The 15,130-nt window shown below is 41.6% G+C and overlaps 1 protein-coding gene across 1 annotated transcript in view; it reads right to left on the bottom strand.

The window, feature by feature from the left end:
- LOC311112982 (multiple PDZ domain protein-like) overlaps window positions 1-15,130 on the bottom strand; it is a gene marked incomplete at its 5' end in the record, with an annotated part of 158,369 nt that overhangs the window by 58,616 nt on the left and 84,623 nt on the right. Inside the window, one exon of the mRNA XM_084156108.1 lies at window positions 7,388-7,554. Coding sequence (XP_084012234.1) covers window positions 7,388-7,554 — 167 coding nt within the window. The remainder of the gene's footprint in view (window positions 1-7,387; window positions 7,555-15,130) is intronic.

Here is a 15,130-nt window from a genome sequence, read left to right as displayed (position 1 = left end):
ACACATTTATCTACAATGTGGACAAATATTTAAAGACCAGTTAGGGAGTTGGAATGAGAGATGGGTTGAGGTTAAGTCTATGTTTACTTTATTGGGTCATGTTTATGACCCCCTGTAAGGGTTAGAGTGATGGCTACCCTAACCCTCATTCTTAAAGGGATAGTTCACCCAAATTACAAAAACAATCAATGCATGGATTGCTGTCATACCTTGTCCATAGACTGCTTAGAGGTTAAACCCAGACTCAGTATGTGTCAGTTTCGTCATTTTGTTTACATTTTATATTTTGTTACAAACCAAGGCAAGACGTCATAACATGCTCTAGAGTCTAGGCTACCTGAGTGTTCTTAAGCAGCTGTTGGGCAAGCCACCCTCTGATCAAGATCAACCAGTAGGCCTCTTCTAGTTACAAAAAACATGCAGGCTGCTGTATTATAAAATAACAATTTACAAGTCACCTATTAACATAACAGCAGTAAAATGAAATTCAAATTTACAGAGCTAGACAAAAATATACTGTTATGCAACAATAATGCCGTTACCTGCTTGATCTCAGTCTTGCAGTGCAAGGACGACCCTTAGCAACTAGCTAGCCTATGTTGAATTGTAAAATAAATTTGCCATCAAAAGGTTGCAATAGTAAACCAGCTAACAACTCCAGCAAAGTTTGCAAGTGCACATTTTTTTCTTCTTCACTATAGTAGGCTACACCACCGGTTTGCACATTTAGCAACGCTTGAATATATCGACAGCTGTTTGCTAGCCAGCTAAATTAGCTCGCTAGCTTGCTGTGTAACTACTGTACTGTAGTTTCATTTACGAGTAGACAGCTAGCTCAGGCTTTCGCGATTATCATTGGCCCTGTCCACAGCAGCGTGATGCTGGCATTTGTCGTGAGTGAGGAATCCCTGCCTTGCTGAATGAAAATCGCCCACAATTCCAGTTCCCAGATTTATTCAGAAAATCAAGCTAGCGCAACAGAGTAACTTTGTTACAGACCCGCCGGTGTTTTCAAAAAATCCTCTGCTATGAATCATCGGCTGACAGACAGACAGACGGACCTCTTCTTCTGTTGGTTTTATGGCGGACTACATCCCAAAAAGGTGTAGACAGACTGACTGACAGCCAGGAGCCAATATATAAACCGTTACCACACGCATTTGTCAGCTAAATTACACTTTTTTTCTGTATCATTCAACTATCATTTATAATGTCTTGTTTATAATTAGAGGGATATAGAGAGGCCTATTTGTATTGTTGATGTGTTGCTGTAGTAGTGGATGGATCAGAGCAACAGATCATAATTACCTGGAGAAATCTGCCCTGCAATTTGTAAACAAAGCTGCTGTACTTATAACTCATATAAACATATTTTGTATCACTTTGAAGTGACCCAAATGGCAAATTAAGTTTTAATTTATCCATTTCGACATATATTAAACAAAAGAAAATGTGATATTTTATTTGGGACATACTGAGTCTGGCTTTAATGAAACCAATATGTAATTTTGTAATTTGGGAGAACTATCCCTTTAAACTATCTCCATATCCACAGCATGGGATAAACCAGCCCAGTTGACTTGACAATTGCTTCTCCATTTTGCGCTGTTAATGACTGTTAATGACTAGATCATTTCAGACTGTGCCATTTTTGTGCTTATTTTCGATATTATAGTCACATTCTCATTAAATAATCTTAGTATGGTGACAGAATGAGGCTTAGTTCATTTATTTAGACTTCATTTTCAACATACTGATACAGCCTAACTGATAAAACTGCACAGAGTTGATGTGTAAAGGTCAAATAGAGTATGGTCTTGCACTTCACAATATATTGTCAATGTCAAATATCATGATATTCGATTTAATCATATAAAATCGGCCCAACCCTACTGGACACTCCTAAACAACCCAAGTTTAGGTTTCTTGACAATAAAACAGAAAATCAAGAGCTAGTGCCTTCAGAAGGAATTCACACCATTCCACATTTTGTTGTGTTACAAAATGTGATTAAAATGGATATAATTGCCATTTTTTTGTCAATGATCTACACAAAATACTCTGTGATGTCAATGTGGAAGAAAAAATTAAAATAAACACATTAAAATAAAAAATTAAAATAAACACATTAAAAAAAAATCAATACATGTTAGAATTACCTTTGGCAGCGATTACAGCTGTGAGTCTTTCTGGGTAAGTCTCTCAAGCAGATTTAAGTCAAAACTGTAACTCGGCCACTGTCTTCTTGGTAAGAGTACTCCAGTGTAGATTTGGCCTTGCGTTTTAGGTTATTGTCCTGCTGAAAGGTTAATTAATCTCCCAGTATCTGGTGTAAAGCAGGCTGAACCAGGTCTTCCTCTAGGATTTTGCCTGTGCTTAGCTCCATCCCGTTTCTTTTTTATCCTGAAACACTCCCCAGTCCTTAATGATTACAAGCATACCAATATCATGATGCAGCCACCACTATGCTTGAAAATATGTAGAGTGGTACTCCATAATGTGTTGGATTTTCCCCAAACATAACACTTTGTATTCAGGACAAAAAGTTAATTGCTTTGCCACATTTTTTGCCACACTTTTCACTGTCAATTAGGTTAGTATTGTGGAGTAACTACAATGTTGTTGATCCATCCTCAGTTTTCTCCCATCACTGCCATTACACTCTGTAGATGTTTTAAAGTCACCATTGGCCTCATGGTGAAATCCCTGAGCGGTTTCATTCCTCTCCGGCAACGGAGTTAGGAAGGACGCCTGTATCTTTGTAGTGACTGGGTGTATTGATACACCATCCAAAGTGTAATTAATAACTTCACCATGCTCATAGGGTATTCAATGTCTGCTTCTAATTTTTACCCATCTACCAATAGGTAGATGGGTAAAAATTGGTAAACCTCCCTGATCTTTGTGGTTGAATCTGTGTTTGAAATTCACTGCTCGACTGAGGGACCTTACAGATAATTGTATGTGTAGGCTACAGAGCTACTGTACAGCCGTCTTCATCGACCTGGCTAAGGCTTTTGACTCTGTCAATCACCGCATTCTTATTGGCAGACTAAATAGCCTTGGATTCTCAAATGACTGCCTCGCCTAGTTCACCAACTACATCTCAGATAGAGTTCAATGTGTCAAATCGGAGGGGCTGTTGTCTGGACCTCTGGCAGTCTCTATGGGGGTGCCACAGGGTTCAAATCTCGGGCTGACTCTATTCTCTGTGTATATCAATGATGTCGCTCTTGCTGCTGGTGACTCTCAGATCCACCTCTACGCAGACGACACCATTTTGTATACATCTGGCCCTTCATTGGACACTGTGTTAACAAACCTCCAAACGAGCTTCAATACCATACAACACTCCTTCCGTAGCCTCCAATTGTTCTTAAACACTAGTAAAACTAAATGCATGCTCTTCAATCGAACGCTGCCTGCACCCGCTCGCCCGACTAGAATCACTACTCTCGGCGGGTCTGACTTAGAATATGTGGACAACTACAAATACCTAGGTGTCTGGTTAGACCGTAAACTCTCCTTCCAGACTCACATTAAGCATCTCCAATCCAAAGTTAAATATAGAATCGGCTTCTTATTTCGCAACAAAGCCTCCTTCACTCATGCTGCCAAACATGCCCTCGTAAAACTGACTATCCTACCGATCCTTCACTTCGGCGATGTCATTTACAAAATAGCCTCCAACACTCTACTCAGCAAATTGGATGTAGTCTATCACAGTGCCATCCGTTTTGTCACCAAAGCCACATATACTACCCACCATTGTGACCTGTACGCTCTTGTTGGCTGGCCCTCACTGCATATTCGTCGCCAAACCCACTGGCTCCAGGTCATCTATAAATCACTGCTAGGCAAATCCCTGCCTTATCTTAGCTCAATGGTCACCATAGCAACACCCACCTGTAGTATGCGCTCCAGCGGGTATATCTCACTGGTCATCCCCAAAGCCAACACCTCCTTTGACCGCCATTCCTTCCAGTTCTCTGCTGCCAATGACTGGAACGAACTGCAAAAATCTCTGAAGCTGGAGACTCTTATCTCCCTCACTAACTTTAAGCATCAGTTGTCAGAGCAGCTTACCGATCACTGCACCTGTACACAGCCCATCTGTAATTAGCCCACCCAACTACCTCATCCCCATATTGTCATTTATTTTGCTAATTTGCACCCCAGTATCTCTTTTTGCACATCATTTTCTGCACACCTATCACTCCAGTGTTAATACTAAATTGTAATTATTTTGCACTATGGCCTATTTATTACCTTACCTCCATAACTTACTACATTTGCACACACTGTATATAGATTTTCTATTTTTCTACTGTGTTATGAACTGTACATTTTTGTTTATCCCATATGTAACTCTGTGTTGTTGTTTTTATCGCACTGCTTTGCTTTATCTTGGCCAGGTCACAGTTGTAAATGACAACTTGTTCTCAACTGGCTTACCTCGTTAAATAAAGGTTAAATAAAAAAAAAAAAAAAAAATTAATGAGGTAGTCATTCAAAAATCATGTTAAACACTATTAAAGCACACAGAGTGAGTCCATGCAACTCATTATGCGTCTTGTTAAGCTCATTTTTACTCCTGAACCTATTTAGGCTTCCACTTTGACATTATGGGGTATTGTGTGTAGGCCAGTAACAAAAAATATCAAATTAATCTATACTGAACAAAGATATAAACGCGACATGCAATAATTTCAACAATATTACTGAGTTACAGTTTATATTTGGAAATCAGTCAATATAAATACAGTGGGGGAAAAAAGTATTTAGTCAGCCACCAATTGTGCAAGTTCTCCCACTTAAAAAGATGAGAGAGGCCTGTAATTTTCATCATAGGTACACGTCAACTATGACAGACAATTTGAGAATTTTTTTCTCCAGAAAATCACATTGTAGGATTTTTTATGAATTTATTTGCAAATTATGGTGGAAAATAAGTATTTGTTAACCTACAAACAAGCAAGATTTCTGGCTCTCACAGACCTGTAACTTCTTCTTTAAGAGGCTCCTCTGTCCTCCACTCGTTACCTGTATTAATGGCACCTGTTTGAACTTGTTATCAGTATAAAAGGGCAGCAGGTAGCTTAGTGGTTAAGAGCGTTGTGCCAGTAACCGAAAGGTCGCTGGTTCTAATCCCTGAGCCGACTAGGTGAAAAATCTGTCGATGTGCCCTTGAGCAAGGCACTTACCCCTAATTGCTCCTGTAAGTCGCTCTGGATAAGAGCGTCTGCTAAATGACGCAAATGTAATGTAAATGTAAAAGACACCTGTCCACAACCTCAAACAGTCACACTCCAAACTCCACTATGGCCAAGACCAAAGAGCTGTCAAAGGACACCAGAAACAAAATTGTAGACCTGCACCAGGCTGGGAAGACTGAATCTGCAATAGGTAAGCAGCTTGGTTTGAAGAAATCAACTGTGGGAGCAATTATTAGGAAATGGAAGACATACAAGACCACTGATAATCTCCCTCGATCTGGGGCTCCACGCAAGATCTCACCCCGTGGGGTCAAAATGATCACAAGAACGGTGAGCAAAAATCCCAGAACCACACGGGGGGACCTAGTGAATGACCTGCAGAGAGCTGGGACCAAAGTAACAAAGCCTACCATCAGTAACACACTACGCCGCCAGGGACTCAAATCCTGCAGTGCAAGACGTGTCCCCTGCTTAAGCCAGTACATGTCCAGGCCCGTCTGAAGTTTGCTAGAGTGCATTTGGATGATCCAGAAGAGGATTGGGAGAATGTCATATGGTCAGATGAAACCAAAATATAACTTTTTGGTAAAAACTCAACTCGTCGTATTTGGAGGACAAAGAATGCTGAGTTGCATCCAAAGAACACCATACCTACTGTGAAGCATGGGGGTGGAAACTTCATGCTTTGGGGCTGTTTTTCTGCAAAGGGACCAGGACGACTGATCCGTGTAAAGGAAATAATGAATGGGGCCATGTATCGTGAGATTTTGAGTGAAAACCTCCTTCCATCAGCAAGGGCATTGAAGATGAAACGTGGCTGGGTCTTTCAGCATGACAATGATCCCAAACACACCGCCCGGGCAATGAAGGAGTGGCTTCGTAAGAAGCATTTCAAGGTCCTGGAGTGGCCTAGCCAGTCTCCAGATCTCAACCCCATAGAAAATCTTTGGAGGGAGTTGAAAGTCCGTGTTGCCCAGCGACAGCCCCAAAACATCACTGCTCTAGAGGAGATCTGCATGGAGGAATGGGCCAAAATACCAGCAACAGTGTGTGAAAACCTTGTGAAGACTTACAGAAAATGTTTGACCTGTGTCATTGCCAACAAAGGGTATATAACAAAGTATTGAGAAACTTTTGTTATTGACCAAATACTTTTTTTCCACCATAATTTGCAAATAAATTCATAAAAAATCCTACAATGTGATTTTCTGGAGAAAAAAAATTCAATTTGTCTGTCATAGTTGACGTGTACCTATGATGAAAATTACAGGCCTCTCTCATCTTTTTAAGTGGGAGAACTTGCACAATTGGTGGCTGACTAAATACTTTTTTCCCCCACTGTAAATCTATGAATTTCACATGACTGGGAAGGGGCGCAGCCATGGCTGGGCCTGGGAGGGCATAGGCCCATCCACTTGGGAGCCAGGCCCACCCACTGGGGAGCCAGGCCCACCAAATGAGTTTATCCCCACAAAAGGGCCATATTACTGACAGAAATACTCCTCAGTTTCATCAGCTGTCCGGGTGACTGCTCTCAGACGATCCCGCAGGTGAAGAAGCCGGATGTGGAGGTCCTGGGCCGGTTGGACGTACTGACAAATTCTCTAAAACAATGGAGGCGGCTTATGCTGGAGAAATGAACATTCAATGCTCTGGCAACAGCTCTGGGGGCATTCCTGCCGTCAGTATGCCAATTGCACGCTCCCTCAAAACTTGAGACAAATGTGGCATTGGGTTGTGTGGCAAAAGTGCACATTTTAGAGTGGCCTTTTATTGTCCCCAGCACAAGGTGCACCTGTGTAATGATCATGCTGTTTAATCAGCTTCTTGATATGCCATACCTGTCAGGTGGCTGGATTATCTTGGCAAATGAGAAATGCTCACTAACATGGATGAAAACAAATTTGTGCACAAAATGTGAGAGAAATAAGCTTTTTGTGCATATGGAAAATTTCGGGGATCTTTTATTTCAGCTCATGAAACATGGGACCAACACTTTACATGGTGCATTTATATTTTTGTTCAGTATATTTTAAATTCAGGCTGTTACACAACAAAATGGGGTGTGAATACTTTCTGAAGGCACTGTATATTTGATATTGTTCATCAAAGTTAGCTAACTAACTTAGTGACCCTACATCCCAACACCCCTGTGACCTGATCTTACCCACCTGGTCTTTGAGGAGCTGGACAGACTTCTGAAGGGCCAGAATCTGGTGGAACAGGGGGCTCTGGAGAACCGACTTGAGCAGGCTGAGCTTCTCCTCGGTGGGGACCTCCCCACGCTCCTTTAGCTTGGCCTGGAGACGCTCCACTGCCTGCAAGGCACGCTGGGTATCTGCAAAAGCGTTGCATAGTCCAGTGACCGCATGGGGAGGGAGCAGCGTAGAAAAGAGTGGAAGAGAGATGGGGCAGGGGGATAGCTATCAGTATGAACATGCACGGTGATCAACGCAAGTGTTTTGAAATTGAGTACAGTTAGGAGGTTGACATGCCCCCTTTGACTTCTCTAAAACATCCTGTAATTAAACATCAAAGTGTTCTTATTATGTTGTCAGTGTTTATTTAGGATGGATTGCTGAGATATCAAATTGTATTCATTTCATATGCGCCGAGTACAACAGCTGTAGCCTTTACCGTGAAACGCTTGTTTACGAGCCCTTCCCAACACAGGAGGTTGGTGGCACCTTAATTGGGGAGGACGGGCCCGTGGTAATGGCTAGAGCAGAATGGTATCAAATACATTAAACACATGGTTTCCATGTGTTTGATGCCATTCCATTTGCTCCAGTCCAGCCATTATTATGAGCCATCCTCCCCTCAGCAGCCTGCACTGCTTCCCAAATATGCAATAAACAATAATAATAAAAAATAAAAGAATTGTAACACAAGGGTACTAAATTACACAAGCTATATACAGGGAGTACCAGTACCAGATCAATGTGCAGGGGTACGCGGTATTTGAGGTAGATATGTACATAAAGGCAGGGTAAAGTGATTAGGCATCAGGATAGATAATAATAATAATAATAATAAGGTATTTGAGGTAGATATGTACATGAAGGCAGGGTAAAGTGACTAGGTATCAGGATAGATCATAATAATAATAATAAGGTATATGAGGTAGATATGTACATAAAGGCAGGGTAAAGTGACGAGGCATCAGGATAGATCATAATAATAATAATAATAATAATAATAATAATAAGGTATTTGAGGTAGATACAGTATGTACATAAAGGCAGGGTAAAGTGACGAGGTATCAGGATAGATCATAATACGAGTAAAATAGAGAACAGAGTAGCAGCAGGCAGCATAGGATGAGTTTAAAAGTGTATGTGTGTGTGCATGTGTATTTGTGTTGTGTCGGTATGCGCGTGTGTGTAATGTGTGTGTGCATATGTACTGTATGTGAATGTGTGTGGGTTTTGTGTGACAGTGCCAATGTAGTATGTGTGAGTGAGTGTGTATATGGTGTGTATATATAATCTAGTGAGTGTGCGTAGGGTCAGTGCAAGATAGGGTCAGTGCAGATAGTTCAGGTACCATTCATTTACTATTTAGCAGTCTGGCTATTTAGCAGTCTTATGGCTTGGGGGTAGAAGCTGTCTCAGAGACTGTTGTTCCGAGAGCCAATGCTTCATTACCATTTGCCAGACGGTAGCAGAGTGAACAGTCTATGGCCTCTAAGGCCTTACTCTGACACTGCCTGATATACTAGACTGTCTGCACCACTCTATGTATAGCTTTGCGGTCCAGGGCGGTGCATTTGCCATACCAAGCGGTGATACAGCCAGTCAAGATGCTCTCGATGGTGCAGCTGTATAACTTTTTGGCGGATCCGTGGACTTTTCAGTCTCTACCGTGCACTCTTCACTAATGTGTGGGTGTGTGTGGACCATGTTAAGTCCTTAGTGATGTGGACACCAACGAATTTGAAGCTCTCGACCCACTCCAGTACAGCGATGTGGATGGGGGCGTGCTCTCCCCTCGTTCTCCTGTAGTCCACGATCAGCTCCTTGGTCTTACTGACGTTGAGGGAGAGGTTGTTGTCCTGGCACCACACTGCTAAGTCTCTGACTTCCTCCCTGTAGGCTGTCTCATTACTGTTGTGTCGTCAGCAAACTTGATGATGGTGTTGGAGTCGTGTGCGGCAACGCAGTCGTGGGTGAAGGGGAGTACAGGAGGGGACTAAGAATACACCCCTGAGGGGCCCAGTGTTGAAGGAATGTGAAGTCTATTCTACTACTGACTTCAGAGTCTTTGGAAGACTTCTAAAGTCTTTATCTACTGTAAGTAACACATGCTCCTGTTGATACACGGAACCAAACATGCTTGCTAATGTGTGAAGCACCATGTGAATGATTCATGGGCAAGGAAAGAGAGAGAGAGGGGAGAGAGAGAGAGAGGAGGGAGAGAGAGAGAGGAGAGAGGAGAGGAGAGGGAGAGACACACATCGACCACCCTGAGGCTTAGCTGAGTTCGACCACTGTTCAACGGAGCTTAGAATATCAGAATCATGTAGCTCTGGCCTTTGCACCAGACAAAAATAAAAAAATAAACATCCATTCAACATGATGTTCTCTTTCAGAATAACAATGATTTGCTGATAGCTTTGGCTCGGCGGAGAGACGCACAGGCCCGGACTGGGCAACCAGAGAAAAAGGGTCCTCCACAGTTTGCTTGCTCGACCCTGCATAAGCTCTTCTCTCGCCTCCTCAAAGCGGCTTGTTAGCCAAGGATGGGTTTGACGTCCTCCGGTTGAGGAGGACGGGGCAATTTTCGAGGCCCGCGGACTGTGACTAACACCTAATAGGGCGTGCACGAGTTCCAAAGCAGAGTTCGTTCTGAGAGCTAGCCCACCTTATGTGCACAGACAGTAAACAAACCAATAACACGAGAGTCTCGACAGACACATTTCTCTGTTAACGGCTTGTACCTTGTTGTTGTTTTTGTAGCTGAGTGTTCAAGCATGCATAACAAGGATTCTCCTCAGGCTCTGTGTTTGTTAAAGAAATAGGTTGATTTTACAATAACAGAGGCCTAGTCCGTTTTTTAAATGTTTGGATGGGAGATGGGGAGTAAGAGAGAAACAAACAACGTCAATCTAATTCACTCTCTTCATCAAAACATTATCACCTCTCACTCTTTTCATGTTGTGAGACCTTGCACATAACTGACAACATTAGCAATCAACTATTTTCTAACACAAATTGACAGATCACTTACCCATTGTCTCAATCATGTATTTTATTCCCGGTAGATGTGATAGCTGCCTATCAACCGGAGAGTGTTACTCTTCCCGTAGTCAAGGCCTGCAAAATACACATATGTGTTACACACCCTCCATATAAGCACCCCCTATTTGACCTTTGACTTTTGGCCAAATGAATACGACACCAACATGAAACCATGACGAGTGTTGTTGCAATGCTACTTTTGTCAATCATTATCACATTGGCTACTTACTCATTTAATGTTTATATCCGAGTACACTCTGAGAGTGTGTTCTTACTGACTGACAGACAATTAAAACATCTCAGCAGCCTACTCTCTGAATTTTAATTTTTCACAGGACATAAAATATCAAATACAAATTGTTCAGCTAAAGATGCAGGTGCTACAATACTACTAGAAGAAGTAGGTCTTTACTAGGCACATACAGGTTGATGGGGCCTTTGTATTTGACTAATGCTCTTATTGAGGGATTAACATCTGCCAAATTGCCATTCCTGGGGCCTTAATTGACATTGGCAATGGCTTTGTGACATGTACAGTGGGGAAAAAAAGTATTTAGTCAGCCACCAATTGTGCAAGTTCTCCCACTTAAAAAGATGAGAGATGCCTGTAATTTTCATCATAGGTACATGTCAACTATGACAGACAAAATGAGGAAAAAAAATCCAGAAAATCACATTGTAGGATTTTTAATGAATTTATTTGCAAATTATGGTGGAAAATAAGTATTTGGTCACCTACAAACAAGCAAGATTTCTGGCTCTCACAGACCTGTAACTTCTTCTTTAAGAGGCTCCTCTGTCCTCCACTCGTTACCTGTATTAATGGCACCTGTTTGAACTTGTTATCAGTATAAAATACACCTGTCCACAACCTCAAACAGTCACACTCCAAACTCCACTATGGCCAAGACCAAAGAGCTGTCAAAGGACACCAGAAACAAAATTGTAGACCTGCACCAGGCTGGGAAGACTGAATCTGCAATAGGTAAGCAGCTTGGTTTGAAGAAATCAACTGTGGGAGCAATTATTAGGAAATGGAAGACATACAAGACCACTGATAATCTCCCTCGATCTGGGGCTCCACGCAAGATCTCACCCCGTGGGGTCAAAATGATCATAAGAACGGTGAGCAAAAATCCCAGAACCACACGGGGGGACCTAGTGAATGACCTGCAGAGAGCTGGGACCAAAGTAACAAAGCCTACCATCAGTAACACACTACGCCGCCAGGGACTCAAATCCTGCAGTGCCAGACGTGTCCCCCTGCTTAAGCCAGTACATGTCCAGGCCCGTCTGAAGTTTGCTAGAGTGCATTTGGATGATCCAGAAGAGGATTGGGAGAATGTCATATGGTCAGATGAAACTTTTTGGTAAAAACTCAACTCGTCGTGTTTGGAGGACAAAGAATGCTGAGTTGCATCCAAAGAACACCATACCTACTGTGAAGCATGGGGGTGGAAACATCATGCTTTGGGGCTGTTTTTCTGCAAAGGGACCAGGACGACTGATCCGTGTAAAGGAAAGAATGAATGGGGCCATGTATCGTGAGATTTTGAGTGAAAACCTCCTTCCATCAGCAAGGGCATTGAAGATGAAACGTGGCTGGGTCTTTCAGCATGACAATGATCCCAAACACACCGCCCGGGCAACGAAGGAGTGGCTTCGTAAGAAGCATTTCAAGGTCCTGGAGTGGCCTAGCCAGTCTCCAGATCTCAACCCCATAGAAAATCTTTGGAGGGAGTTGAAAGTCCGTGTTGCCCAGCGACAGCCCCAAAACATCACTGCTCTAGAGGAGATCTGCATGGAGGAATGGGCCAAAATACCAGCAACAGTGTGTGAAAACCTTGTGAAGACTTACAGAAAATGTTTGACCTGTGTCATTGCCAACAAAGGGTATATAACAAAGTATTGAGAAACTTTTGTTATTGACTAAATACTTATTTTCCACCATAATTTGCAAATAAATTCATAAAAAATCCTACAATGTGATTTTCTGGATTTTTTCCTCATTTTGTCTGTCATAGTTGACGTGTACCTATGATGAAAATTACAGGCCTCTCTCATCTTTTTAAGTGGGAGAACTTGCACAATTGGTGGCTGACTAAATACTTTTTTTCCCCACTGTATGTCACCACCAGGCATCTGTGTGGCCTAGGCAAAGTCATTTACTATGCATGTTTGGCCAAACAGGCAGGTGTTCTGATTCTATGCTCAGTAGCCTAATCAATAGCCATATCACTTCTCAGTTACTGTAAATCAAGTATTCATTAATACATTCAGAAATAAGTTACCATACCAAGGCACAGTGATGCTTTTAAAACTGAAAGGTTAAGTGATGCAGGTAAAGTCAATGTTCTAATGTGAATGAAATGTATTTTTTTATACAATAATGTACAAAAACCTGGAAGTTAAATATTGCATATTTAGTTTGACTACAGTAAATCGTCTCACTAACTGCTCTGTAACCTTATCATACCCACTCCAGTCATACCATGCATGCAAATTGATAGAAAACAGTTTATTTAATTGCATTTATCCATTATCAATAAGAAGTGGTATGGGGAGGATCTTAATTGTTTGTTGGCACATTATTTAATTTGCGTAAATCCTATATTAGCTCAATAATTAGGTGCAGGTGCATATGCTGAATACCCGAGTCGCATGGCATCATCAGCCATAGAATAGCCTATAGGCCTATCTGTAGGCTATATTTACAGCAAATGTCTATAAACTTACAGACAATAGCAATTTTTGTCACCTAATATAAAAACGAATTTGAAACCAAAATGGAAACAACTTCAAGCTTTATGTAGGGCCTATCACTAGGTTTGGACAAACAGATAGCCTAGCCAATAGGATAATGTTTTCTTGAAGGGGTTTTTGCTAGGGATCCCAGCTAGCACATTTGGTTTCTTGGCAGTTGTGGGAACATACGTTTTTGGTTTCCAATTGGTTCTGGGAACTAAGCTATAAGTTTCCTGACTGGTAAAACGAAAACGTTCTAAGAATGTATGTGAAAATTTCAAAGGAAACAAGCACTCATTAAGATCAGGTGTGGCAAATGAGTGGGTGTGGCCAACACACCTGAACACACTTAACAAGATCGAGGATAGAGTTTTGTTGACGCTGAGAACAGAATGTATAGGTTTTTAAATAACATTCTTACAATGTTCTTTGAATGTTACTAATGTTTTATTGTGGTTTTTATGGAAAGTTTTCTTAATGTTCTGAGAACATGACTTTAAATAGAACCATGAGGAAACGTGTTGGAAATGTTATGCTGAAGTATTGAAATTGAAATGTTGAAATTCCCACAGAATAAAATGGTTTATTAAGCTTCTCTGTACTATTTGAGACCATTCCCAACGTCAAACTAGTTGGAGAACGTTCCTAGAACATCACCAAAATTGGAATGAAATGTAACCATGTTTGCACTTTTAAAAACGATCTGTTAAAGTAATGAAATACCAAGAAAATAACGTTTTGTCAAGATCCTTAAGTGTGCTGAGAATGTTCCAAAGCCAAGCAACTATCATGCACCATTCCCAGTAAAATCACTGGGGAAGCCAAACCCAAATCCCTACCTCCATCCATGGCTAATTTAGGAAAGGGCCAATTTTAGCAAGCTAGCTACCGAAGGACAACACAGCGAGATGCAACAATTCAAGTTTTTTCTGTCATTTGACGTTTTGCTCTAGATGTGATGTGATTGGTATGAAGCCAAATCCAAAAAGGCTTCAATTGACACTTTTTTTTGGTGCGCCAGGACCATTCACAGTTGAGCTCACTAAGTTTAGCTCAAAGCTGATTGGCTATTATTTTATACTTTATTTTTTATCAAGGGTGGCCAAATGCTCTCTGGCTTCCCTTGCATTCAATGCTACGGGCGGCAACAATCTCATGCTCTTTTTGACCAGACAGCATCAGATAGATGTGCTACACATACAGAGACAGAGGGGCGCTGTTTCGCTCGCTCAGATGCTTTCTCTGGAGAGATAGATTCAGCCTCTTGCGAATTGAAGGAAAATTATGAAACACAGAGAGACAAAAGATAAATTGTCAGGTTTTTTTTCTTGATAATTTTTTTGGGGAAGCCTGGCTTCCCTTAGCATCCATCAATACACGCCACTGGCTCTCACCAAGCTCAAAGAAACGTTATGTGCTAGCTGGGATAGTTATAACTAGGCTATGTATGGATCCATAACCCCACAATAGCATAGTTTTCATTCACCGCTCACTCAAGGCATATTTTTCTAATTGAAATGTGTTTGTACAAGTGTCGGCACTGTATGTTTATACGTTTACATAGTATTATTTTAAATCTAGACTCGCCTCGGCTACAGAAGGCAATGAATACAATCCGCTTTACTCAACTCCCCCTCCTTCTCCATCTCTTCTCCGGGACAGTGAATCAACAGGTTTCCGATATTATCAGAGACGCCAAAGAAGTTGTATCACGTTGTGACAACGTAATGAAACCGCCAAAGTGCTTGAAACATTCCCACAAAACTATAAACGTATAATATAGGCTGTGGCAGAGAAAATGCAGATATCGTCGGAAACATTGAACGCGCGAGCGGCAGAGAACATAGCCTTTACAATAGCAACATTGTCGCTCAAAATCCGAAATCGGAAATCTGCGTTACATATGTATCCGAAACGCCTATTAACTTT

This window comes from Coregonus lavaretus, assembly GCF_964263955.1.
Source record: "Coregonus lavaretus genome assembly, chromosome: 39".
Taxonomy (NCBI): domain Eukaryota; kingdom Metazoa; phylum Chordata; class Actinopteri; order Salmoniformes; family Salmonidae; genus Coregonus; species Coregonus lavaretus.
The sequence above is the reverse complement of the archived record's forward strand: the minus strand, read 5'-3'. Positions and strand labels throughout refer to the sequence as shown.